Below are 24,322 nucleotides of genomic sequence, written 5' to 3' on the forward strand. Positions count from 1 at the left end.
GAAGGACAGAATTTTTTTTATGTATGCCACAACAGCAGCAAGGATTCTTATCGCAAAGTATTGGAAGACACCAGATCTACCCACTCTGGAAGAATGGCAGATGAAGATGATAGACTATATGGGACTGGCAGAGATGACTGGCAGAATCCAAAACCAGGAGAAAGAGACAGTGGAAGAAGATTGGAAGAAATTTAAAGACTATTTAAGCAAACACTATAATATCAATGAAGGCTAGAATCGACATGAGTTTTAAAATTTTGTGGTTTTCAGGGGTGTTGATTAAGGGAAAAGAACAGAATTATCAAAAATAATGGGAAATAAGGGAATGGATTTGCTGATTAGATAAATGGAATTAGAATACAGAAGGGGGAGGTGTGAGGAGGTCGAGGAAATTAGGTTTAAGAAATAAGATTTGAAATTATACATGTTTCTAGTATTGTGTTTGTGTATGTTTGTAGTGTTGTCTGTGTTTATTTGTTTTAATTTGGAAACTTTAATAAATATCATTTAAAAAAAAGACTTGATTTAAATACTTGTTTTTTTACAGAAAGACTCATTCTTGCTGGTATAATCTTAATATTTACAACCAGATTAAAGGTTTCATTTTTAGAATAATACATTTTCAGAGTAGTTTTTACAGTTATACCAAAAATTACTGATTTCATGATACTAGTAGAAATACATTGACACATAATTATGAAATTATTGTGAGGTTTAAAAAGTTAAATGTTGATATTTGGGCAACTTTTCTGCTGTACTTTATTGGAAGGAGAAAAAAAATAATTTCCTTAATAACAATTTAAACAATTTATTTAACTAAAACAATAACATAGAATATGTATCCATGTGTGTTAACTGATGTTAAAAAACCAACAACCTTTAGCACACATGAAACAATTTTAGCACACATGAAAAACTTAAAACAAATCCTTATTTCCTGATGAATAGCCTTTGGACTATAATGTAACTTAAATTGAAAACTATCTTTAGAAAGACTTTTCCTCCAAAAGCATTTTATTTTAAAAATTGATTTAAATAAAAAAAACTGGTTTTTTACCTTTAAATCATTGATTTTTATCCACCCTGGAAACACCCCCTGGCCAGTCCCACAGGCACCATTTGCCTGGGGAGCTTGGCAGCTGCAACAAACAGCTGTGCAAGCCTTTGGGAGGCAGAGACTTGAGAGGGCATCAGAGGAAGGGAGGGAGGGAAAGAGGGACAGAGGTCAGTGTTGCCCGCGGCACCCCTGGCCATCATTCAAGGCACCCCAGGGTCTTGGAGAAAAGGGGCAAGGTGAACAAGGATTGTTGTGACTTCTGCTCCTCTCGCTGCTTGCTTGCTGGAGGACAGGTGGGTAGGAGCAGCAGCAAGGCCAGGAGGTCCAGGGCCTCAGCAGGTGCCCAAAATAATGCCAAGTCGGTCCCGGGGAGGGGAATAAGCAGCAACACGCAGCAGAGCCAGGAGTTGGCAACTGGGCTCCTGCAAGGGCATAAAAGTCAGCCCTCCTGACTCTCATCCCATGAACAGCTATAAGAGTTGGGAAGTAGAGTAGGAAACATTGTGAGGTCTGTAAGTTCAAATCTCACCTATGCCACAAACTTACTCTGTCAATGTGGAAAGCCACCAGCCAGCATCTCAGACATCTACACTTGCAGCTGGTAGCTAAAGTTGTGTGCTGGAGATGTTGTTGGCTTTCAGCTCCAATCAGTTTCAGCCATCATGGTCTATGGTCAGGGACGATGGGAGTTGTAGTCCAAGAACTCCTAGAGGGCACCCCACTGCTAAGCATATTTGTGAATGTTAATATCATGCCACACCCGAAAAAGGAATGGCTGCAAATCCGTAGGATGCAGACCCTATCTGATTAAGAAAATCCAGCTGATAATCATAATTTCTATGGTGTTATTTCATGAAACCCAGAATTCTAATGTTGAATCAACTACAAGACATACACAGAGTATAAGATATGTAAAGAACAAACTAATAGAAATGTGGACAGGAGCTGAAATAATTTAGATAAATCCTTCAGGTCAACAAAACAGGCCAGAGTTTCTCAAACTTGGGTATCCAGATGCTTTTGAACTACAGTCCTCATCATCCTTGACCACTGGTCCTGCTAGCTGGGGAGGAAGGGAGTTGTAGTCCAAAAACAGCTGGAGACCCAAGTTCGAGATACACTGGCACTAGGCACACGCCATTCATTCAAATGACACCCCCCTCCCCAAAAGAATCCTGTAAAGTCGTTTGCCCCTCACGGAGCTACAATTGCTAGCACCAGTAACAAACTTTTTTTCTGTGATCATCATAATGGTTTCCAACCTTATGTTGTAACCATTACTGAGTTAATGTAGGCGAACACTCTGAATACTTGAAATGCGCAAAATAGATCCAAGTCTACAACTCAGATTTCAGTTTTGCACTCTGAAAGCAGAATGGGGAACATAAAACCTACCTAGATTTGTGCATCTAGCTCAGTACAGTGACTGGCAACAGGTAACATAAGGGTAGAAGAAGGTCCCTGCTGTATCAAATCAAAGTCCTAGCTAGCAGAGATGAACAAGTGCTCCTCCCCCCCTTGATTCAGTCCCTGATTTAGTCCAGATCAATTCAGACCCAATTCAACTCAGACTATGAATCCAAAATGAAAACTGAAAATATGAATCATTGTTAGTTCCATTCATATGCACTGGAAACCAAAAGAGTCATAACTGCAGCTCCCCATTTCACCACCCTTCTATGTGCTCCTTCTATGGGATTGTTTTACACTTTTGTAACATTTTGGAGAAAGGCTGTCTGGCATTCTTACAGAGTGTTCTGAGATGCAGACTGGTCTGAATCAATCCAGGCCTGATTCAGATTCAGTCTGGAAACTCAATTTAGTTTGGAATTCAGCCAAACTGGTCGCACAGTCCTCCTGTCTAGTGTTCTGTTCTCATGGCAGGATGCTACAGGACGCACACAAGGAGGGCAAGTGCGCTCTCCCAAGCTTTCAGGCAAAAGTATTTCACTGTCCTACCTGGAGATGCTGTCCTAGCCTGTAACACATGTGATGGCCTTTCCCTCTTGCCACACCGTTAATGCTTTGCAATACAGAGACACTCAAACCTCTTTGCAGCATCTGGTGGGGCCACTGAGGAAACAGGATGCTCAGTTAGAGGGACCTTTGGTTCGACCCAACTAGGACTCTTCTTAGGTCCACCCCTGCCCTTTGCTTCATATTAGGACGTAATGGGCCAGTGAAAGCACAAACCCATTGTTCTCACCGAACCCAATGAAGCAGGAGAGGCCCGGTTTATCCATATAAACAAAGCTTACGTAAACTCACCCCGGGGCAAACAAACAGGCTGCTGCATGCTCTTTGCGGCCATTTACACATACTTCAATGACAGAGAAATTGAAACAGAGATGATTGATGGAAACCACAAAAACCCCATCTACACTGCATCCCCCAGGGGATTTGGCAGAGGGTGTCCGTTAATACACAGTGCCTGAGGCTGAAATACAAGAGCCTCCGCCTGCTTGGAGTACGCTGGGGCACTCACAGCCACCACAGGATGAAAGGGATGAAAGGGGCAGATTCTTCCAGGAATAGTTACATAATGGTTTTGAAACAAGCCTAAAAATTACAAGCGTGATGTAACGTCCAAAAGCTCTGTGCTGCACTTCTGGTGAATTTTACTGCAGCTTTGAAATGGAATTAAATCTGAGTTTAGTCTGGTTAAGGCCTGACCAGATGGCAAAACTCAACAGGTTCTTAGAGCTGTCATTAGCTTTCCAGGGATTTCGGCAGGAGGGGAGGGGGAGGGGGAGAAATTTCAGAAGAGGGGAGGGAAATAAGACCCCCCCCCCAGCCCAAGCCCAACTCCAGGTGGGAAAAAGCCTGAGAGCAGAGAACTCATTGGCAAAAGAGAAGGGGGGGGTGTTTGGGGGTGGGGAGAGAAGCACTAAGATTAACCTTTAGTCTTTCAGTATTTATCCAGGGCCTCAATACAGGCATTTTTCAGGAACAGATTTTTACTTTTTTTGCATGCAAATGGCCCTGTGCCAGACTAGGCCATCTGAATGTTAAAAAACAAAACAAAAAAACCACCCTTCTGCATTCAGGGCCCTCACAAAACAGTGCAAACTGCTGTTATTTGCCAGGACGGATTGCAATAATGCAGCCAACAAAGAGATGCAGCCAACAATAAAGAACTGAATGGCTGAGATCAGCAGGTCCCCTTGCCGGTTGCCATGGGAACCCCACCAGGGCTTACTAAAGGTATTTCCTGAAGAAAAAGCACACACATGCCCAACAGCTCTGCTAATCCCAACAGGAAGCGCTTACTGGGCCTCTGGGGATTGGCCTCTTTCTAGGGGGGGGGTCCCTCCAAATTGGCCTTTCCTCAAGGCTAACTATGATCTGTTTGCTGGGAAGCGGCTGCAGATTGCCTTATCCAAGCCCCCCCCCCCCAGCTCCTTTTACACAGAGACTCATGCACACAACCTCTGTCTCTAGGAACAGCAAGCAGTTTTCAGTGCTTGAGGGCATCCTTCACTCTGCTCTCCCTCACAACACCGCCTCCCCACATTAGAACATGGACACGGTCTGGTTTATAAACTCCAGCCTCTGCCAAATATTAATGAAGGGAAGTTGTTGGACACATGAGAGTGCGCAAGAGCAGGAGCTCAAGGGCAAACAAAAGTTCATAAGAGTTGGAGCAGGAGTGACAGTCCAAATTATGTGGGAATGGATCCCGTATTGCCAGGGTGGGGGTGGGGGTTCAGGTTCTCATGAACAGAGGGTGGTCCCTTCCTATGTTAGCCAACTTCTTGTTTCATAAACAAGTTTCAAACTGTGTTCTGGGGACACCCAGTGGGTTTGGGGTCTTCCCTGGAAGCTTATTAGCCATTACTCCATGATAAGTTTGGCAATGGTGAGTAACCTTCCTAAAAGCAGCTTGCCTGCCGTGTGAAGTGCTGGGGAAGATGCTCGAGGCACATGTTTCACGCAGCAGTGAGGCCACAACTGTTCCTTGCGTGAACCAAGGGTGTCCTTTGGCAACAGGCGCAGCGCTTACTTGATGGCATGTAGTGACGAGTATTAGCTCAGATAGCTTTAAAAAGGGATTAGACCAGGCATAGGCGAACTCGGCCCTCCAGATGTTTTGGGACGACAATTCCCATCATCCCTAGCTAACAGGGCCAGTGGTCAGGGATGATGGAATTTGTAGTCCCAAAACATCTGGAGGGCAGAGTTTGCCTATGCCTGGATTAGACAGATTCAGGGAAGAGGAGAAATCTAAATGGTGATGTGCACCCCTCCAGGTTTACAGGCATTTTAATGCACATTGCTCTTAATACATTTTTGTATGCAGCCTTTCTTTAATACAGTCATACCTCGGGTTGAGTGCGCTTCGGGTTGAGTGCGTTCGAGTTGCGCTCCACGGCAACCCGGAAGTAAGGGAGCGCGTTACTTCCAGGTTTCACCGCTTGCGCATGCGCAGATGCTCAAAATGACGTCATGCACGTGCACAGGCGTGCCATCGCTAGTTACGTTTGTTTATGGATGCGAACGGGGCTCCGGAACGGATCCCGTTCGTATCCAGAGGTACCACTGTATACACTTTTTTGCAAGCTGCATTCCCTCTATATAATGCTTTTTGCATGTTATTTTTATTAATATACACATATTATGCACACTTTCCACTAATATATGGAATTCTAGACACCTTTTGGTTTGAAAAACTGCACAGCAATTCAAGGCATAGCCACATTTTTGTTTGAATTGTTTTAGGAAGTGCAAATGAGGTAGAAACACATTCAAATTGAAACTAAACTCAATTACTCCCCCTTCCCATCCCCTAGCAGTCCACAGAATGCAATGGGCTGGTCTGGACCGTGCAAAGCCTGAATTACAACCCTTGCAGATGCCATTCCAGAGGAACCAAGTGCTTCCCTCTGTCTAATGGCATAGGGAGAATGCTAGGCAAAATGCAACAGGACTGCAGGTCAGGGGGTTGGCTCTTTGAGAATCACAGTCTTTGGGCTAAGGGAGTTGAGCCTGGGAGAGGCAGACTAGAGGAAGAGACACATATGGCCTTGGTCCACCTCCACCCTTTGTTCGGGCAAGTTTCTGCCTTGACCTACCTGATACAGATGGCTCAGAGAAGTGGAAGGGTTTTCTGAAGGTAGCAAGCATAAAAAACCACTGCTGTAAATAATTATATGTGCTCATGTACTTCATACCCATCAACTGCCCGGGAGAGAGGGGGGATATCCCATTTTTTCTTGCAAGAGGACAGCAGCCCAAATGGCTGCTGGGATTTGGGGCTGCACTTTTTCAGACGCATGAGTGTAGCACTGGAAGACGTCGTCCCAGTTTTGGGCTGCTTCATATGGGAAGATATGGTACTTAGGTGTGCATGAAACAGGCACAGCCTGGACCCCTTTGCCGTACATGTGCATGCATGCAAGAGAGAGAGAGAGAGAGAGAGAGAGAGCGCGCAATAGTGATGAGATCTAAATACTTAACCACAATACAGTGGTGCCCCGCAAGACGAATGCCTCGCAAGACGAAAAACTCGCTAGACGAAAGAGTTTTCCGTCTTTTGAGGTGCTTCGCAAGACGAATTTCCCTATGGGCTTGCTTCGCAAGACGAAACATCTTGCGAGTTCTTGCGAGTTTTTTCCCTTCCCCCCCTTTTTCTAAGCCGCTAAGCCGCTAATAGCCGCTAAACCGCTAAGCCGCTAATAGGGTTGCTTCGCAAGACGAAAAAACCGCAAGACGAAGAGACTTGCGGAACAGATTAATTTCGTCTTGCGAGGCACCACTGTACTCTTAACGCAGTAGTCCACTCTACACACAAAACCTGCTGCAAGAGAGATCTAAAAGCACTGAAAGCTCCTTTTAGATCCTATAGGGGAGAGTGAATTCCAGTTTTCTGACATTAGTCACTTAGAATACTTCTTTCTCATTTTGCAAACGTACTTCTGCTTTTTGTGTTCATCCACAGGACAAGCCTTTGAACCAAGCCACTATTATTCCTGCCTTACAAATGGAGAGTGCAGCAGACATGCCCTAGTCCTCTACGAAGGAACTGCAAGGACAAAGTCTGGCTCAACTGGTCATCTATTGGACATAGTGGCTGGGCTTGTGTCTAATGTTGTGCAAGTGTTTCCATTTTCAGAATGGGACTTTCCCACCCTTGTCTCCTCCTGCACATGCCCCATGCCCTCCCATTGCACAAGTGGAAATCCTTGCACTGACAGGACAGTTGCTTAGCATTACAGGCTACCACTGATTTACATGCGCCGAACTGATGCATGCGTGCATTGCAACAACCCAGAAATGGTCAGGAAAAGGGGCGGGAATGGAGAAATGGAGCATAATGGGAGCATAATGGGCTTATACATGCTCTACCGTCACATGTAATGATGTGGAACACAACCCCATGTTTCCAAAGACAACACTGTGAACGACTCCACAAGATCATGTGTGTGTTTAGAAAGAGATAGGAAGGAAAATACAGGCAGATACTGGTCTTCTCATGGGCAACGTTCCCTGTGAGAGGTTGAAGACATTGGGTGAGGGACAATAGTAAAATAATGTACCTGGGAAAGGGGTTTGTGTGGGCATGCCTTGATCCTTGAGCCTGGGAAGTCTTCATGTTAATCAATCCCCTGTTTGGGGTTTTGCTACTTCACAGTGCTTTGATTGATCTGTTCCACTTTTATTTTTTGTATTTCACTATGCAGGTCCCTGCTTTGGGAGCCTTTATGGCTGAAGTGAAGTGTACAAAAACAGCAGAAGGAGCAGCAAATCAATACATGAATAAATAATAGGATGAATTTAAAGGAAGAGTGGTTGAGAAGAGACTGGCCTAGCACACTCATGGACATTACTTTTTATAGACTTCTCTGTAAAAGGCATGGCTTCCAGTACCTTTCTCATGTTTTATGGCATATCATCGCTCATGGCAGCAAGATGCTTCCCATTTTTCTACATTAATAGCCGTGAGGGTCCATGCTGGGCCCCTGCAGAGGTCCCTCCTATCATGGACTCCATGGCTTGAGCTCAGTGGCAGGACTTTGGGACAGATGCCCATGTCTCCTCCACTCAGCAGAATTAGCAGCAGCCCCCCAAGTGCAACAGAGCTGGCTTGTCTCACTTACTTCAAATGCAGCGATCAATATACATTACCATCTGAAGAGGGAGCCCCTGTAGGATCATTAAGTCCTTCTTCAACTGGGAGACTTACAGCCTGGGGAACATGGAACAAGGCTGCCTTCCTAAGCTTAGCACAGGGGCAGTCAACATGTTGTGGACTACAACGCCCATTATCCCTGGCCACTGGCCATCCCTGCTGGGCTTATTATGGGAGTTGTTGCTGAACGGCCTCTGGTGGGCTCCCCATGCCTGACATAGGTTGGACAACCCACATCTCAGTATCAAAGGAAGGAAATGCGGTTTCTTTGCTAAGCGGTCTTTTCACGTGCACTTTCCGCATTTCTTGTTTAGTGTGGCAGCAGGAAACTACCATATATGGACATCTCCTAAGATTTGGAAATAGTTAAATATACTTTGTAGAAAGGGTTAGAGAGGGTTTTGGAGCAGGGTTATCTAGGGGCAAGATCCAACTGAGAATGAGCTTATTGACAGGGGAAGGCATGCCGAATACTCCACATCATCTCAAATTTCCAGTCCAGAAGAAATATTTACTCTGCAAGGACTGTATACATAACACCCCCTGTCCCAGCTGCCCACTGGGCATCTGCCTGTGCCACAGAAACCAGCTGGCACAAGTCCAAACAGCCTGCTGAAACCATGCCAACAAAAAGGAGTTGGAGGGGAAAGAAATAAAGGGTACCCTTTAAAAAGTAGGGGTATCACAACACAAGGTACACGCCAATATTACAAACCACTCACATTTATATAATGAGATTTATAGAATAAATATTCCCACATATAGTAAGCTGCATTAAGGCTAACTGACACGGAAAAACACACATCATATGTCGGCTAGTATGATGTTTCCCAGAATCCACAAACCGTCAGGCTGCTGGATTTAAAGGCACATATCCATGGTCCAAGAAAGGATTCCAGAAAGCTGTGAACCAGAGGAAAGAGGCCTCAAATGTATCCAGGATAGGGCTAATGACAGGTACTGCCACTGACCTCACTTATCTCCAGGTAAGCTATAGACCAGCAGACTACTCTCCAAGGCCCACAAGAAGAGGAGAGTTGTCAAAACATTGCCCCAGCTGCTAAGCACAATCCTCAAAAAAGCATACTACAGATAATTGAAAGAATATTAGAATTTGGGAAAGTAGCCGGCTTCAAGTTAAACAAGAATGAAACCAACATTATAGTCAAAAATATGACCAAGCAAGAAAAGGAATAACTACAGGAGATATCAGGATTAATAACAGTAAATAAGACCAATTATTTAGGAATTTGGCTGACCGATAATAATAGTAATCTATTCAAAGATAATTACATAAAAAACTGGAAAGGAATCAAAAGAGATTTAGAAATCTGGAATAAGTTAAGATTATCACTTACTGGCAGAATAATGGTGGTTAAAATGAACGTGTTGCCGAAAATGATGTATCTATTCCAAATGATACCGATAATTGGAAGAATGGGAAGTCTTAGACTATGGCAAAAAGAGATATCCAAATTCATATGGCAGCATAAAAAACCAAGAATTAAACACAAACTTCTAATAGATAAAAAACATAGAGGTGGACTAGCACTACCTGACCTAAATTTATATTACGACACTGTCTGTTTAAATTGGCTAAAAAAGTGGATTGTATTAAAAGATGGTGATTTGTTAGATCTAGAAGGATTTAACAATTGTTATGGTTGGCATGTGAATTTAGCTTATGAAAAAGGGAAAGTACACAGGGGATTCATGAACCATGTCATAAGGAAATCATTATATAAGACATGGACAAAATATAAGGATCTCCTAGAACCAAAAACATCATGGTGGGCATCACCTCTAGAAGCAATTACAATAAAAATGAAAAATATGGAGTTAGAATGGGCCACATATAAAGATCTGATTAAGGAAAAAGACAATAAATTGGTAATTAAAGATTATGAGGAAATTAAACAACACCTTACGGGTTGGATCCAATACCATCAATTGCATGAAGTGTTCAGGACAGATAAGAAAAAAAGGTTTCTCAAATGAACCTTCATTATTAGAAAAAGTGTTATTACAAAACAAAACCAAGGTAATGTATGATACATTATTGGAGTGGGAGGTCAAAGACGAACAGGTCAAGGAGGTAATGATCAAGTGGGCTTTAGATACTGCGAAAACTATTAACTTAACAGCATGGGAAGAACTATGGTGAAAGAACTGGAAATTTACAGCCTGTGAAGTATTGAGGGAAAACCCAATCAAGATGTTTTATAGATGGTACTTAACACCTACCAAAATAGCTAAAATGTGTAAGACAAAAACAAATCTGTGCTGGAGGTGTGGTAAAACAGAGGGGACACTTATACATGTTTGGTGGATCTGTGAAAAAATCAAAAGCTTCTGGAACACAGTATATGACGAGCTTAAAAAAAATGTTTAAGTATAACTTTATGAAAAATACAGAAGCTTTTCTACTAGGGATAATGGACACAGGTAGAGCAAAAGAAGATCAGAAAATATTCCTTTACGCTACAGGAGCGGCAAGGATCCTAACTGCTAAAAACTGGAAAAAAGAAACTGTGCCAACGAAAAAAGAATGGCAAGACAAACTGTTAGAGCAGTGTTTCCCAACCTTTTTTGGGCAAAGGCACACTTGTTTCATGAAAAAAATCTCGAGGCACACCACCATTAGAAAATGTTTAAAAAATTAACTCTGTGCCTATATTGACTATATATAAAGTAACTCTCTTTAATAGGAATCAAATAAACACAAAGAAAGTACTTTATAATTACTTTTTTATGAAATAGTAAGTAAACAGAAATATGAAAAATTGCGCCTTTTGTCCCTCTCCTCGAAATGCTCCAACTCAATGTTCCTCCGCGGGCTGGCCATTGGAGAGCCGTGTCGCCCACACCGCAGCCCAATACAATATGAACCCTCCCCTCACAAGCGGCAACCCCTCCACACTCCCCACCTTAAGCCTCCACACGCGCCCTGCCCAAAGAGATGCCCGCCCGCGCGCGAGGGGATCCTTTACCTCAGCATCCTGCCAAAAAAAAAAAAAAAAAAAAGAGGGCGGGAGACTGCGGTCCCTCAGAGGCTGGGCGTTAGGAAGAAGCAGGCGCCTTCATCCAAGCAGGAGCAGCAGCAGCTGTAGCTGTAGCTGTAGTAGCGCCAAGCTGTGCTGGGGACTCCGTGCCCATGAGGGGAGGGAGGGGAGAGAGAGGAGAGGCAGCAGGTCGCCCTCTTAAGTCACGCGCGCGCAGGCACCACCACGCATCCTTCGCGCCCTCTCGCAGAGCCCCTGCTCAGCACCTCCCGCCTCGGGGACGCCCGTCATGAGCCGCTGAGAGGCCGCCAAGCCTCCAGGCTGCTCCCATTCAGCCTTAGGCGCGCGCCCGCCTCGGGAAAAGCGGTGCTGGGAGGCGGAGAGAGAGAGAGAGAGAGGACGCCGCTGGCCGCGTCCCACCCTCAGTCAGTCGGCTCGGAGCTACTGAGGAGAGGGAGGTGGGGACGACGGCGCGTCTGTTCCGCTCGGGGCCAGCGCGCCCCCGCCCCCCTCTCCAGAATCCCCAACTAAATACGATGCGCTAAGGGAGGGGGGAGAACCCACCCACAAAGAGGACGCCTTTCTGCAGGGCACCTAAGGCCTCTCGCCGCCCGACTCGCCCGCCTCCCTCCCACGGCACACCAGGCAACGTCTCGCGGCACACTAGTGTGCCGCGGAACACCGGTTGGGAAACACTGTGTTAGAGTACCGTATTTTTTGTCCCATAGGACGCTCCATCCCATAGGACGCACCTACTTTTTTTTTGGGGGGGGGGAATAAAGGGGAAAAAAATTCCTTTATTTCCCCCCCCAAAACCAGGTCGGGGAACAGTGGGATGGCGGCACTGCGCCTCCCCGCTGTCCCCCGAGCTTGTGGGGCTGGCCGATGTCTGTCCGGCGTGCGTGGCGCCCTGGCCGGGCGGCAGGCTGCTATCCGCAGCCTGGGGAGCCCTGCGGGGAACTCCTGCAGGGCTCCCCACGCTGCGGATGTCTGTCCGGCGCGCGGGGCGCTCTGCTTTAGGGTGCCCCGCCCGTCCGCCGGGCGGCAGGCTGCGGACACCTGCGCGAAGCATGGGGCGTCCTCCAAAGGGCGCCCCGTGCTACGCGCTGCCGGCTGCCGCCCGCAAGCCTTGCGCGCCCAGGGGGAGTTCCCCCGGGTGCGCAAGGCTTGCGGACACCTGTGCGAAGCACGGGGCGTCCTCCGGAGGGGCCCCGTGCTCCGCGCTGCAGCCTGCCGCCTGCAAGCCGTGCGCGCCGGGGGGGAGTTCCCCCGGGCATGCAAGGCTTGCAGACACCTGCGCGAAGCACGGGGCGTCCTCCAAAGGGTGCCCCTTGCTCCGCGCTGCAGGCTGCCGCCCGCAAGCCGCCCGCGCCGGGGGGAGTTCCCCCGGGTGCGCAAGGCTTGCGGACACCTGTGCGAAGCACGGGGCGTCCTCCGGAGGGGCCCCGTGCTCCGCGCTGCCGGCTGCCGCCCGCAAGCCGTCCGCGCCGGGGGGAGTTCCCCCGGGAACGCAAGGCTTGCGGATAGCTTCCTGGAGCCTGGAGAGCGAGAGGTGTTGGTGCGCACCGACGCCTCTCACTCTCCAGGCTTCAGCGAAAGCCTGCATTCGCCCCATAGGACGCACACACATTTCCCCTTCATTTTTGGAGGGGAAAAAGTGTCCAGAGGAATGAAAAAAGGACTTCTGAGTTGTTTGTTTTTAAAAATATTATATTTCACCTTGGGTGCTGTGTGGACAAAAAGGTGATTCATCATTTTTATTAACAAATATTAAATTCCCAAACAAATTTGCAACAGAATAAGAGCTAGAAAAGAATTAATAACCAATAGAACACTTGAATGTGATCCTTTATTCTTTCTATTCAGCTGTTCTATATCAGCTATGTGGCTTAGTGGTACAGCCATCTCAGAAAGTCCCAGGGTTGATTCCTGGCAACTCAATGTAGGGCTGAGAATATCCTCGTTATGGAGAGTCACTCAGGGCAGGCGCTGACCAGCCGTACGACTCAGTATAAGGCAGCTTTGCTATGATCTTGTTTCCGTGAATAATTAGCATTTTATGCGGCAGCCTTCCTCCAGCTGAAGTCCTTCTTACGTTTTGAACCACAGCTCCCAGCAGCGCCTGCTGCTAAGCTGTCCTGGCTGGAGCTCATGGGAGTTGTAGTCCAAAGCAGCAGGAGGACGCTGGGCTGGTGAAGACGGGTGCATGAGAAGAGCTGCCAGAATGGGAATGGGGCAAGGAGAAGCAGCTGCTCTTCCTGCCGCTGCTGCAGGATGGGAAAATAAAGGGTACGGATACACAGCTAGGGCAAAACCAACACTATATTTAAGATGAAAAGCAAAATAATACTACTGTTTTTTTAGTTGAGAATATATTTTTTTAGTGTGAATATTCTCTATAGTAATTGAAAATGTTTTAATTTGTGAATGTCTATGTGGGTTGCCTGCAGTGTTGCTCAGAGGAGAACAATTGGAGTTAATGAATCTGACGGATTTGGTTCACTGATTTCAATGGGTTTACTCGGAGCAGAAGTTAGTTGGCCACAACCCCATTTGTGTGGTACAGTGGTACCTTGGGTTACAAACACTTCTGGTTACAGACTCCGCTAACCCAGAAATAGTACCTTGGGTTAAGAACTTTGCTTCAGGATGAGAACAGAAATCACGCGGTGGCAGTGGGAGGCCCCATTAGCTAAAGTGGTGCTTCAGGTTAAGAACGGTTTCAGGTTAAGAACGGACTTCCAGTTGACAATGTTTCTTGGGATTTCATGAAAAAATTGCTTGAAGAAATTAAGTTTGGATCTAAATTAAGTTTGGATCTAAAAGGAATACAAGCAATATATTCAGAACAAAATGCCAAGTTAATTGTAAATCAGGTGATAACGGATGAATGTAAGATACAAAAAGGAACTAGATAAGGATGCCCGCTATCACCTCTGTTCTTTATTCTGGTGCTGGAAGTACTTGCAAGAAATACAAGAGCAGATAAGGAGATCACAGGGATAAAAACTGGAAAAAGTGAATTTAAACTGAAAGCATATGCTGATGATTTAGTAATTATGGTGGAGGGTACAAAAAATTCTCCTCCTAGAGTGATAGAAAAGATTCAAGAATTTGGGGGAAGTGGCAGGATTTAAATTAAACAGAAATAAAATTAAGCTGTTAGTAAAAAAATTGAAGGAAGAAGAGAAAAAAGAGTTGATGCAAAGTGGGTTAAACCACAGAGCCTATAGGGCTTGCTGATCAGCGAAAGAAAGAGGGGGCTTTGCCCTGCCAGACTTAAGGTTGTACTATGAAGCCGCAGCTTTCTGCTGGCTAAAAGATTGGCTGCTTCTCGAAGACACTGATGTATTAGATTTGGAAGGTTTTAATAATGCTTTTGGTTGGCATGCATATTTATGGTATGACAAGGTTAAGATCAATAAGACTTTCAAGAACCATATTGTCAGAAAAGCAGTGTTTAATGTCTGGACAAAATACAAAGACTTATTGGAAAACAAAACTCCAAGGTGGCTTTCACCACTGGAAGCTAAGGCCCGGAAAAGACTCAATATGGAGGCCAAATGGCCGAAGTATTGGGAAATATTAGAAAAAGATGGAGATAATTGGAAATTGCAGAGTCAGGAGAAAATGAAAGACAAAGTGCGAGATTGGTTACACTACGCTCAGATTAAAGAAGTTTTCAAACTTGATAAAAAGTTAGGATTCCAGGTGGAAAAATCGAAGCTAGAAACGGAACTGTTAGAGCCTAAGACTAAGGTACTTTCAAAAATGTATAACTTGCTGTTGAAGTGGAATACACAAGATGAAAGGGTTAAATCGGCTATGATAAAGTGGGCACAAGACATTGGATATAACATTATGTTTGAGGACTGGGGGAGGTTGTGGACTACTGGGCTGAATTTTACTGCATGTAATGCTTTGAAAGAAAATGTTATGAAAATGATATATAGATGGTACATGACCCCAGTCAAACTTGCAAAAATATACCACTTGTCTGATAACAAATGTTGGAAATGTAAAGAAAATGAAGGAACATTCTTTCACCTTGCCCTAGAGTGGACTTGCCCTAGAGTGAAGGCTTTCTGGGAAATGATATATAATGAGCTGAAAAAGGTATTTAAGTATACCTTCCCTAAGAAACCAGAGGCCTTCCTTTTGGGTATTGTCGGCCAGAACGTGTTAAAGAAGGACCGAACATTTTTTATGTACGCAACAACAGCAGCAAGGATACTTGTTGCTAGGCATTGGAAAACTCAAGATCTACCCACACTGGAAGAATGGCAGATGCAACTGATAGACTATATGGAACTGGCTGAGATGACTGGCAGAATCCGAGACCTGGGAGAAGAGACGGTGGAAGAAGATTGGAAGAAATTCAAGATTTATCTACAAAAATATTGTAAATTGTATGAATGTTAAGAAGGATGTGAGAGTATAAACAACTTGGCACCATTAAGCTAGATGAAGTGAATTACGAAGATAAGTCAAATTTTAGAAAGGATAAAAAATTTTGGAAGTTGTAGGTTATATTTAAATTCTTTAAGATTTGAATAAAGGATAGTTAAAATCAGAGATATAACATTGGAAAAGTAGATAATAAGAATAGAAATAAGGGGATAAATTTGCTGGAAAAAAATTTATAAACAGGAACGCAGGAGCGGGAGATGTGAGGGAGTCCAAAGAAGTGAAGAGAACTATGTCAAGAGATGTTATATTGTATTGTTTATTGGCATTGTAATTTTAAACAAAACTGTTAATAAAAATTATTAAAAAAAATAAAAAATATAGGGCTTGCTGATCAGAAGGTCGGCAGTTCGAATCCCCACGATGGGGTGAGCTCCCGTTGCTCAGTCCCTGCTCCTGCCAACCTAGCAGTTTGAAAGCATGTCAAAATGCAAGTAGATAAATAGGTACTGCTCCAGCAGGAAGGTAAATGGCGTTTCCGTGCGCTGCTCTGGTTCACCAGAAGCGGCTTAGTCCTGCTGGCCACATGACCCGGAAGCTGTACGCCGGCTTCCTCAGCCTATAAAGCGAAATGAGCGCCGCAACCCCAGAGTCGGCCACGACTGGACCTAATGGTCAGGGGTCCCTTTACCTTTACCTATTGAGATAGTAGTTCATAAAAAAGTAAAATACCCGTATTTTTCGCTCTATAAGACGCGGCAGACCACAAGACGCACCTAGTTTTTGGAGGAGGAAAACAAGAAAAAAAAATATTCTGAATCTCAGAAGCCAGAACAGGAAGAGGGATCGCTGCGCAGTGAAAGCAGCAATCCCTATTGCTGTTCTGGCTTTTGGGATAGCTGTGCAGCCTACATTCGCTCCATAAGACGCACACACATTTCCCCTTACTTTTTAGGAGGGAAAAAGTGAGTCTTATAGAGCAAAAAATACGGTACTTAGGGATATGGCTAACAGCAAAATACATAAATGTCTACAAAGGCAATTTTGAAAAAGTGTGGTCTGAGATGAAAAGCAATTTAGAAATATGGAGCAGAATGAACCTTTCCCTACTAGGAAAAATAGCAGCGATAAAAATGAATGTATTGCCCAAAATGCTCTTTCTGTTCCAGACAGGCCCAGTAATTGTGAAAGATGATTGCGTCAAAAAATGGCAGAATAATATTTCGAAGCTTGTCTGGGGGAGCAAAAGGCCAAGGATTAAACACAAGATACTTACAGATATAAAAGAAAGAGGCGGGTTTGCCCCCCCCCCCGACCACAAATACTATGAGGCTGCATGTTTAGTATCGATTAGGGACTGGAGAATACTGGAAAAGGAAGAAGCATTAGATCTGGAAGGTCATGATAACAGATTTGGATGGCATGCATACTTATGGTATGGGAAAGGGAAAGTCCATAAAGGATATTACAATCATATAATTAAGGTAAAGGTAAAGGTACCCCTGCCCGTACGGGCCAGTCTTGACAGAGTCTGGGGTTGTGCGCCCATCTCACTTAAGAGGCCAGGGGCCAGCGCTGTCCGGAGACACTTCCGGGTCACGTGGCCAGCGTGACATCACTGCTCTGGCCAGAGCCAGAGCCAGAGCCGCACACACGGAAGGTTTACCTTCCCGCTGGTAAGCGGTCCCTATTTATCTACTTGCACCCAGAGGTGCTTTCGAACTGCTAGGTTGGCAGGCGCTGTGACCGAGCAGCGGGAGCGCACCCCGCCGCAGGGATTCGAACCGCCGACCTTTCGATCGGCAAGCCGTAGGCGCTGAGGCTTTAACCCACAGCGCCACCTGCGTCCCTTATACAATCATATAATTAAAGGTAAAGGTAAAGGTACCCCTGCCCATACGGGCCAGTCTTGACAGACTCTGGGGTTGTGCGCCCATCTCACTTAAGAGGCCAGGGGCCAGCGCTGTCCAGAGACACTTCCGGGTCACGTGGCCAGCGTGACATCGCTGCTCTGGCCAGAGCCAGAGCCAGAGCCGCACACGGAAACGCCGTTTACCTTCCCGCTGGTAAGCGGTCCCTATTTATCTACTTGCACCCGGAGGTGCTTTCGAACTGCTAGGTTGGCAGGCGCTGGGACCGAGCAGCGGGAGCGCACCCCGCCGCAGGGATTCGAACCGCCGACCTTTCGATCGGCAAATAATTAGGAGATCACTAATGAGGGTGTGGGAGAGATATAAAGACTTAATAGAACAACAAACACCCTGGTGGGTATCACCATTTGAAGCTTCATTACTCAAACCATTTGGCAAAAAAGGGAAGTGGCCTACATATAGAGACTTGCTGAAGGATCAAGAAGGGAAATGGAAATTAAAAGATTACAAGGAAATTAAAGACCATTTTCAGAGTTGCTCACACTACAGACTACATGAGATGTAAAAGGAAGATAATAAGAAAGGGTTTAGTTATACAACTTCTAGATTTCAAAAGGAAGTAATAGAAGAAGTGAAGCTGCTGAAGAAAGCATATAGTATTTTGCTAGAATGGGAAACAAAAGATGAGGAGGTCAAATTGGTCATGATCAAATGGGCACAGGATATAGGACATAATATACAATTTCAGGACTGGGAAAAACTGTGGAAAGTAAACTTGAAATTTACAGATTGTTCTCTCTTAAAAGAAAATTATATGAAAATGATGTATAGATGGTACATTACACCAGAACAGATCGCAAAAATGTATAAAACCGGGTCAAATATATGTTGGAAATGTAAAGAAAAAGAAGAGACTTTTTATCATACGTGGTAGGAATGTAGAGAAATTTAAAAATTTTGGGAAATGATATACAATGAATTGAAAAAAAATGTTTAAAATGACATTTGTAAAAAAAACTAGAGGCATTTATGTTAGGGATTGTAGGACAAGACCTGCCAAGAAAAACAAAGAATTTATTTATATATGCTACAACAGCGGCAAGAGTCTTGATAGTACAAGGATGGAAGAATGAGGAAATCCCGACAAAAGAACAGTGGCAAGAAAAATTGATGAGCTATGCGGAGTTGGCTAAATTGACATATAAATTGTGGGACAAGGACAACTATGGCTTTAAGGAAGAATGGGAGCTTTTTACAAATTATCTAAAAAGACAACAAAATAAACTGGACTCCTTGGCAGGTTTTGAATAAACATACACAGATTTATTGGTGGATAACATGTTAGATAGATAATGTAAGGATATGTACAATTTTATAACATGCAGAGAATAATATGTGCTGAGAAATCAGAGAGGAGCTGAGGGAAGTCTTTGGTGGGGGAGGGGATGGAAGGAAGGGTGGGGAAATTATGTATGCGATTATATGGTTTCATGATTTGTTATGTTGAAATTGCTAATAAAAATATTTTTTTAAAAAAGGGAAAAAAATGAACCTCCAGAACGAATTAAGTTCGTAACCCGAGGCACCACTGTAGAGAGAGCTGGCCTGGCCTGCTCTTATGTGCAAGGCAGCATAGCTCAGCGTGGCTGAAATGGCAGGAGGGAAAGAGCAGCAGGCCAGGCCCAAGAAAGTCTCTCTGGCTTGCTCTCCCCAGAGGGGGGTTTGGAGGGGTGGACGAGTGACCGATGGAGGGGGGACGGGGTGGAAAATGGAAACGTCCAGCCTTTTCCCTTTAACAACTCATTGGCCACCGTCGCATTTCAGCAACATACAGAGTAAACACAGAGGTATTTTTACTTGTCCCACCATTTTCAAAATAAAAAAGCATTGATAAAAAGCAGAGGGTAACTAAGCAGTACTTGTTCGTAATATCCATTAATTTTAGTGGGTCTACTCTGAGTAGCTGGCAGTGTATGAGAGCCCTTTGCCTACTAAGAGCACCCACCCCCAGGAGACTTACTGTATTTTTCGCTCCAAAAGATGCACTTTTTTCTTTCTAAAAAGTAAGGGGGAAAGTCTGTGCGTCTTATGGAGCGAATGCGTGGTCCCTGGAGCCGAATTGCCCAGAAAGAGGGAAGTGGGTTTTGAAACAAAGCCGCTAAGCAGCTGATCGGCAAGAGATCGGAGGGAGATAAGGGACGCTAGCGATAAAGAAGGCTGCCTGGGAGCGGGGAGGTAAAGACAGTGAACTTGGAAGGAGAGGAGATAGGAAGACTAAAGCAACGAGGAGTGAAATTAGAAGAAAAGGAGGAGCAAAAAACTGCTCCAGCTAAGGAAAAGACACTAAGGCAAACAAGAGGGAAGGGAGTGTTGAAAGGAAACAGCTGATCGGTGGGATCGGGAGAGAGATAAGGGATGCTAGCGATAAAGGAGGCTGCCTGGGAGGGGGGAGGTAAAAGCCCATGGATCCTCAGGATTTTTACATTGGGTCACCCCAAATTCACCATCAGATCACATAGCATGTCCATGGCTACAGCCTGCACCAAAAAAATCACGCATTCACTGTTTCCTGGGGCTGCAGTGGTGCAAAAATGTGGTTACAAAGCACGGATCCACATGGATCCTCAGGATTTTTGCATTAGGCTACCCCAAACTCACCATCAAATCACACGTCTGTGGCCACAGAATGATTCACAAAAATCATACATCCACTGTTTCATTCAGAATATTGTTTTTCTTTATTTCCTCCTCTAAAAACTAGGTGTGTCTTATGGAGTGAAAAATACGGTGATTATGTGGGGCTCTCTTCTCTTTGTGGAAGCCCCACAGCTATTAGGTCTCCCAGTGAGGTGTGAGGAGGTTTTAAAAAGTTATTTGTTAAAAAAAGAAGCTGAAAATACAAAAATAATTTCAAAAGTAAGGGATAGCTGGGTTAGCTAATAAGAAAACTCTACAATTCACCATTCGGCAGTATCTATTAGGCCTAGCCAAAATGTCACAAAATAGCAGGAAGCTTTCAGTTCTCTAGAACTAGTGATTAGGCGAGGTGCTACCTAAAGTAAGGAGAAAGTTTCAGGCTACATATATCTCCGGTGGATGCTACAGGTATCGGTTAACACCTCTATGAATCTGGGATAAAGAAGTAATGCTGCCCCCCTATTTGCGAGAACCTAAAGGCTGGCTGTAGCCAGATCTGAGGAAAAACAGCCTCCAGAAATGTTTTGAGATTCAGCAAACGTGAGGGCCCACAAGCAGCTGATCTGGCACCTCCATGCACACCTTGTGACACCAGCCACTGGTGGTGATGGAGCAATGAGGAAGAAATAGGAGGGGATCTGGCAGCCTTATACTGATTGCACAGTTGCTGGAGCGGAAGTCTACAAAAAGTGGAAGAGGCGACATGCAGATAGCAGGGGCCTCAGTCAGGGAGACTTTTGTGAAAAGACTCTGCTATTCTGCTACAAGGTGAAGTGAGACAGGTCTCAACCTGCCGTGTTTCAGGTAGTTGATTTGGGGTGTTGCAAAGGGAAATGCAGGAGCAAACATAGGAGATGAGAAGCTGTTTCATACAGAGTGAGACCACTGGGTCCATCTAGCTCAGTACTGCCTGCACTGGCAGTGGCTCTCCAGGATTCCAGGCAGTGGACATTATTAGCCCTATCTGGATGTGGTTGGGATTGAACCTGGGGCCTTCTGCAGGCACAGCCAAAGCTCTACCCTGCCGCTATGGGCCTTCTGCAAGGGGCAGAGATCCCCCACCTGGGGCACAACCCACAGGGATGTTCTCCCCTACAAGCCCCTTGGCATGAATCAGGAGCTGCAGAGGAGCACAGTGCCTTGTATCTGGCCTTGAACAGTGAGAAGTGGCCACCAGTTCAATGTGATGCATCAAGTCCCAACATTTTTTAAGGCTGGCCGTGTTTGTGTGCAACTGAATTGGCTGAACTGGATTGATCTTTATGCTACAAAAAGCTTTACCTGCTGGTGTTAAAGGACTCGTAACCCTACCTATCGGACAAGCAACCAAGAGCAAAAAGACCACAGAATCATTAGGGCACATTTCTCATGAACTATTACACCCTTCCCAAGCTTACTTCGGATTTCACCCCAAAACAAATACTTAAATTGCTGCCCTGACCATATATACACTTTCAAGCAGATCTGATTCTTGTCTTCTGCACAAGTCTTCTTATTCTTTGGTGGTCACTCGTAGCCAAGTAAGACCGTCTTCCATAAACACGGTTTTAACAATTCTGGATCCACACGTCCTTCCACAGTGGGGACATTGGTTTCTGGGCGGGAGTTGATCATGATGTGGATTTGCCAAGTGTGACCTTTTTGCACAAGTATGACCTTTTTGATCACTTGCCTTCCATCATCATTTTTTCTCATTTAAATATCTTATAGGCATAGTAGTCACATGAAGATTTTAAGTACTGATTTCCACAGTTTATCTGAATTCCTGATGTTCTAATTTGAAGGTTCAGATACATTTAGATTAGAATCTAGATAAGTCAGGTATGAGAAAATATAAACTGTTGATCCTACTTGCTCCTACAATGCACAGACAAGATTAACTTTATTTTTACACAATTGCCTTATCAGGACTCTTGAGGTTCTTCTCTAAAGATACCAGATTAGGAACTCAAAGATCCAGACACTTAACTGCTCAACTCAGACCAAAAGGATTGGTGACCCAGAAACAGAGACAGTTATAGTATAAGGTTCAAATTTGCAGTGACATTATAAAGTGGCCCTTCAATCCAATAAGCATGCTATGTCTCTGCCTTATGAACCCTCTTCTGCTGCAGCGTTTTCAAGCTCCCGATCCAACCACTGACCTCAGGCCAGAGAACAGACTGAGGCACAGTTGTCTACAGCCCCAGTGGGGAAATGGACCAAAGCCACCCAGGTGCAAACCTCTGCTGTGCCATTTCATCTACTGCCAGCCGTGAACAGGATCCGACTTTCTCTTAAAACAGAAGAACTTCTTCCAAGGTACCATTTGAAGAACGCGCATAGTCAAGAGGATCAGCAAATTCCAGCTACCAACCCACAGTCTCCCGACTCCAAGACAGACATATAGAAGACACCCAAGACATGCACAAGCCTAAGTCCAATTCGCAATGAATATATGCATCAGATAACAGATTGCAAAACAAATAGCTTTTGTTTTCTTTCATTTTTAAATGAAATTCCTTTCAAAGTGTCCAAAATTTGTTAAGTGGTTTGTTTGCTGTTTGAAACTGCATGTCTAAAATTCTATTTCAGAAAATAAGAATTAAATTTAAAACAAACAATTAAACAAAGACATAGGGGGTATTCTCTCAGCCCCATCATTTATTGCAGAGCTTATAAACTAAGTTAAGTATCTACTTGAATTATGCCTGTTACTCAAATGTAAAATTTTTGAAGAGTGCATTTACTCTTAATGTTCTTATACATGCAGATAGGACAAAATATGTATTTATTCCTGAACATTTCTGGAGCGATGCTAAAGGCAATTCAGCTTTGTTCTTGTGAACGCTCTACCACGTTCCTTTTGATTCACCAAGAGAACAAAAATACCACTGAAAACTGAAGCACATCTACAGCTGGCAATGGCACAAGAGGTACTAACTAGCACGCCTACCTTGCTCAGGCAGAGTTTGTGCTGGTCTTGCCGTGGACAGTGTGGCTGTGACCAGCACAGCCCAAAGAATGAGGCACTTCCAGGTAAACATCCCAGTTCTCCTGCTACTGGATGACCACTGAGCTCTCAGACGCCATGAGGGTGTGCAGCTTCGGTGCCTGTTTGCAAAACGAGAGAAGGTGGTGGGGTCTCACTTGTTCTCCAAGGTGCAGACTTTCAAACACTGTAAATTCAAAAACAACAATTAATGTACAGGAAAATAATTATACTACTGTCCTCAATATCTCAATTATTTTCTCCAATAGTCTAAAATCAGGACTTTTTGTGCAGTGTTTGTGCACTTTTGTGTCTGAGCAAATTTAAGGAGTGAGGCAATCACACTGCAGATTCAAAATAGTGGAAAGGAAGGGGACTGAAGCTATGAATTGGGACTGGGGAACCTCTGGCCCTCCAGATGTGGCTAGAATTCAACTCCCATCATTCCTAACCACTGGCCATGCTAGTTGGGGCTGATGGGAGTTGGAGTCCAACAACATCTGGAGGGCCACACTTTCCCCATCCCTACAACAAATTCCCGAGGCAGAAATCTCAGTTCCTCACTCAACTAAAATTCCCAGGCACCTTTGGGAGAAGCCATGCCAGTTAAAATGGTGGCAGGGAGTTGGTCATGTACACTGACATGAATTCTATCAGCAAGTAAGAGCAGCAAGCAATTGTTATTAGGCCCAAATAAAAGTAAATGCTAAGACTGTGTATAAAAAACATTATTTTGCTGCAAAATTAAATAAATATTCTGCTATTGCTGCTTTTGGAATTTTTTCTCAATGGATCAGCACTGCTGGTTGTGGCTTTTATAGTTTAATCCACAGTAATTTCTTTGTGATGGCCTGTTTATACATGGTATCACCCAGTGTTCAGAGTCAAATTATAAACATGCATACATAAACAAGCCCCAAACTCCTATGAAGAGGGTGTTTGCAGAAACAAAACTCACAAGATCACAATACAACCACTAGCCTGAGACCCACTGAGATGGCTCCACTATTCTAACAAAACAGAATCAGAACACACTGTCTTCTTTTTGTACTGTAAATAAGCCTGACTATGCGGTTCATTACAATTTTGTTGGTTGTCACTTTCTTCTCCCAGCTGTAATGATGGAAGTTCTAGCATCTGGAAGTTGTGAAACTGTGTGGATCACATCTGGCAGTACTTTTATTTATG

The 24,322-nt window shown here is 44.6% G+C and overlaps 1 protein-coding gene and 1 long non-coding RNA gene across 4 annotated transcripts in view; one reads left to right on the forward strand and one right to left on the reverse strand.

Moving 5' to 3' along the window:
* The window catches only part of FGFR1 (fibroblast growth factor receptor 1), a 112,125-nt gene that overhangs the window by 63,980 nt on the left and 23,823 nt on the right, over positions 1-24,322 (reverse strand). For all 3 annotated transcript variants that reach the window (XM_079954981.1, XM_079954980.1, XM_079954979.1), the window contains exon 2: positions 23,099-23,321. In XM_079954981.1, coding sequence (XP_079811107.1) covers positions 23,099-23,189 — 91 coding nt within the window. In that variant the 5' untranslated portion in view covers positions 23,190-23,321. The remainder of the gene's footprint in view (positions 1-23,098; positions 23,322-24,322) is intronic.
* LOC307204014 overlaps positions 1-24,322 on the forward strand; it is a 125,951-nt gene that overhangs the window by 60,660 nt on the left and 40,969 nt on the right. The window lies entirely within an intron of this gene.

The sequence above is a fragment of the Podarcis cretensis genome (genome assembly GCF_951804945.1).
Source record: "Podarcis cretensis genome assembly, chromosome: 15".
Lineage (NCBI taxonomy): Eukaryota > Metazoa > Chordata > Lepidosauria > Squamata > Lacertidae > Podarcis > Podarcis cretensis.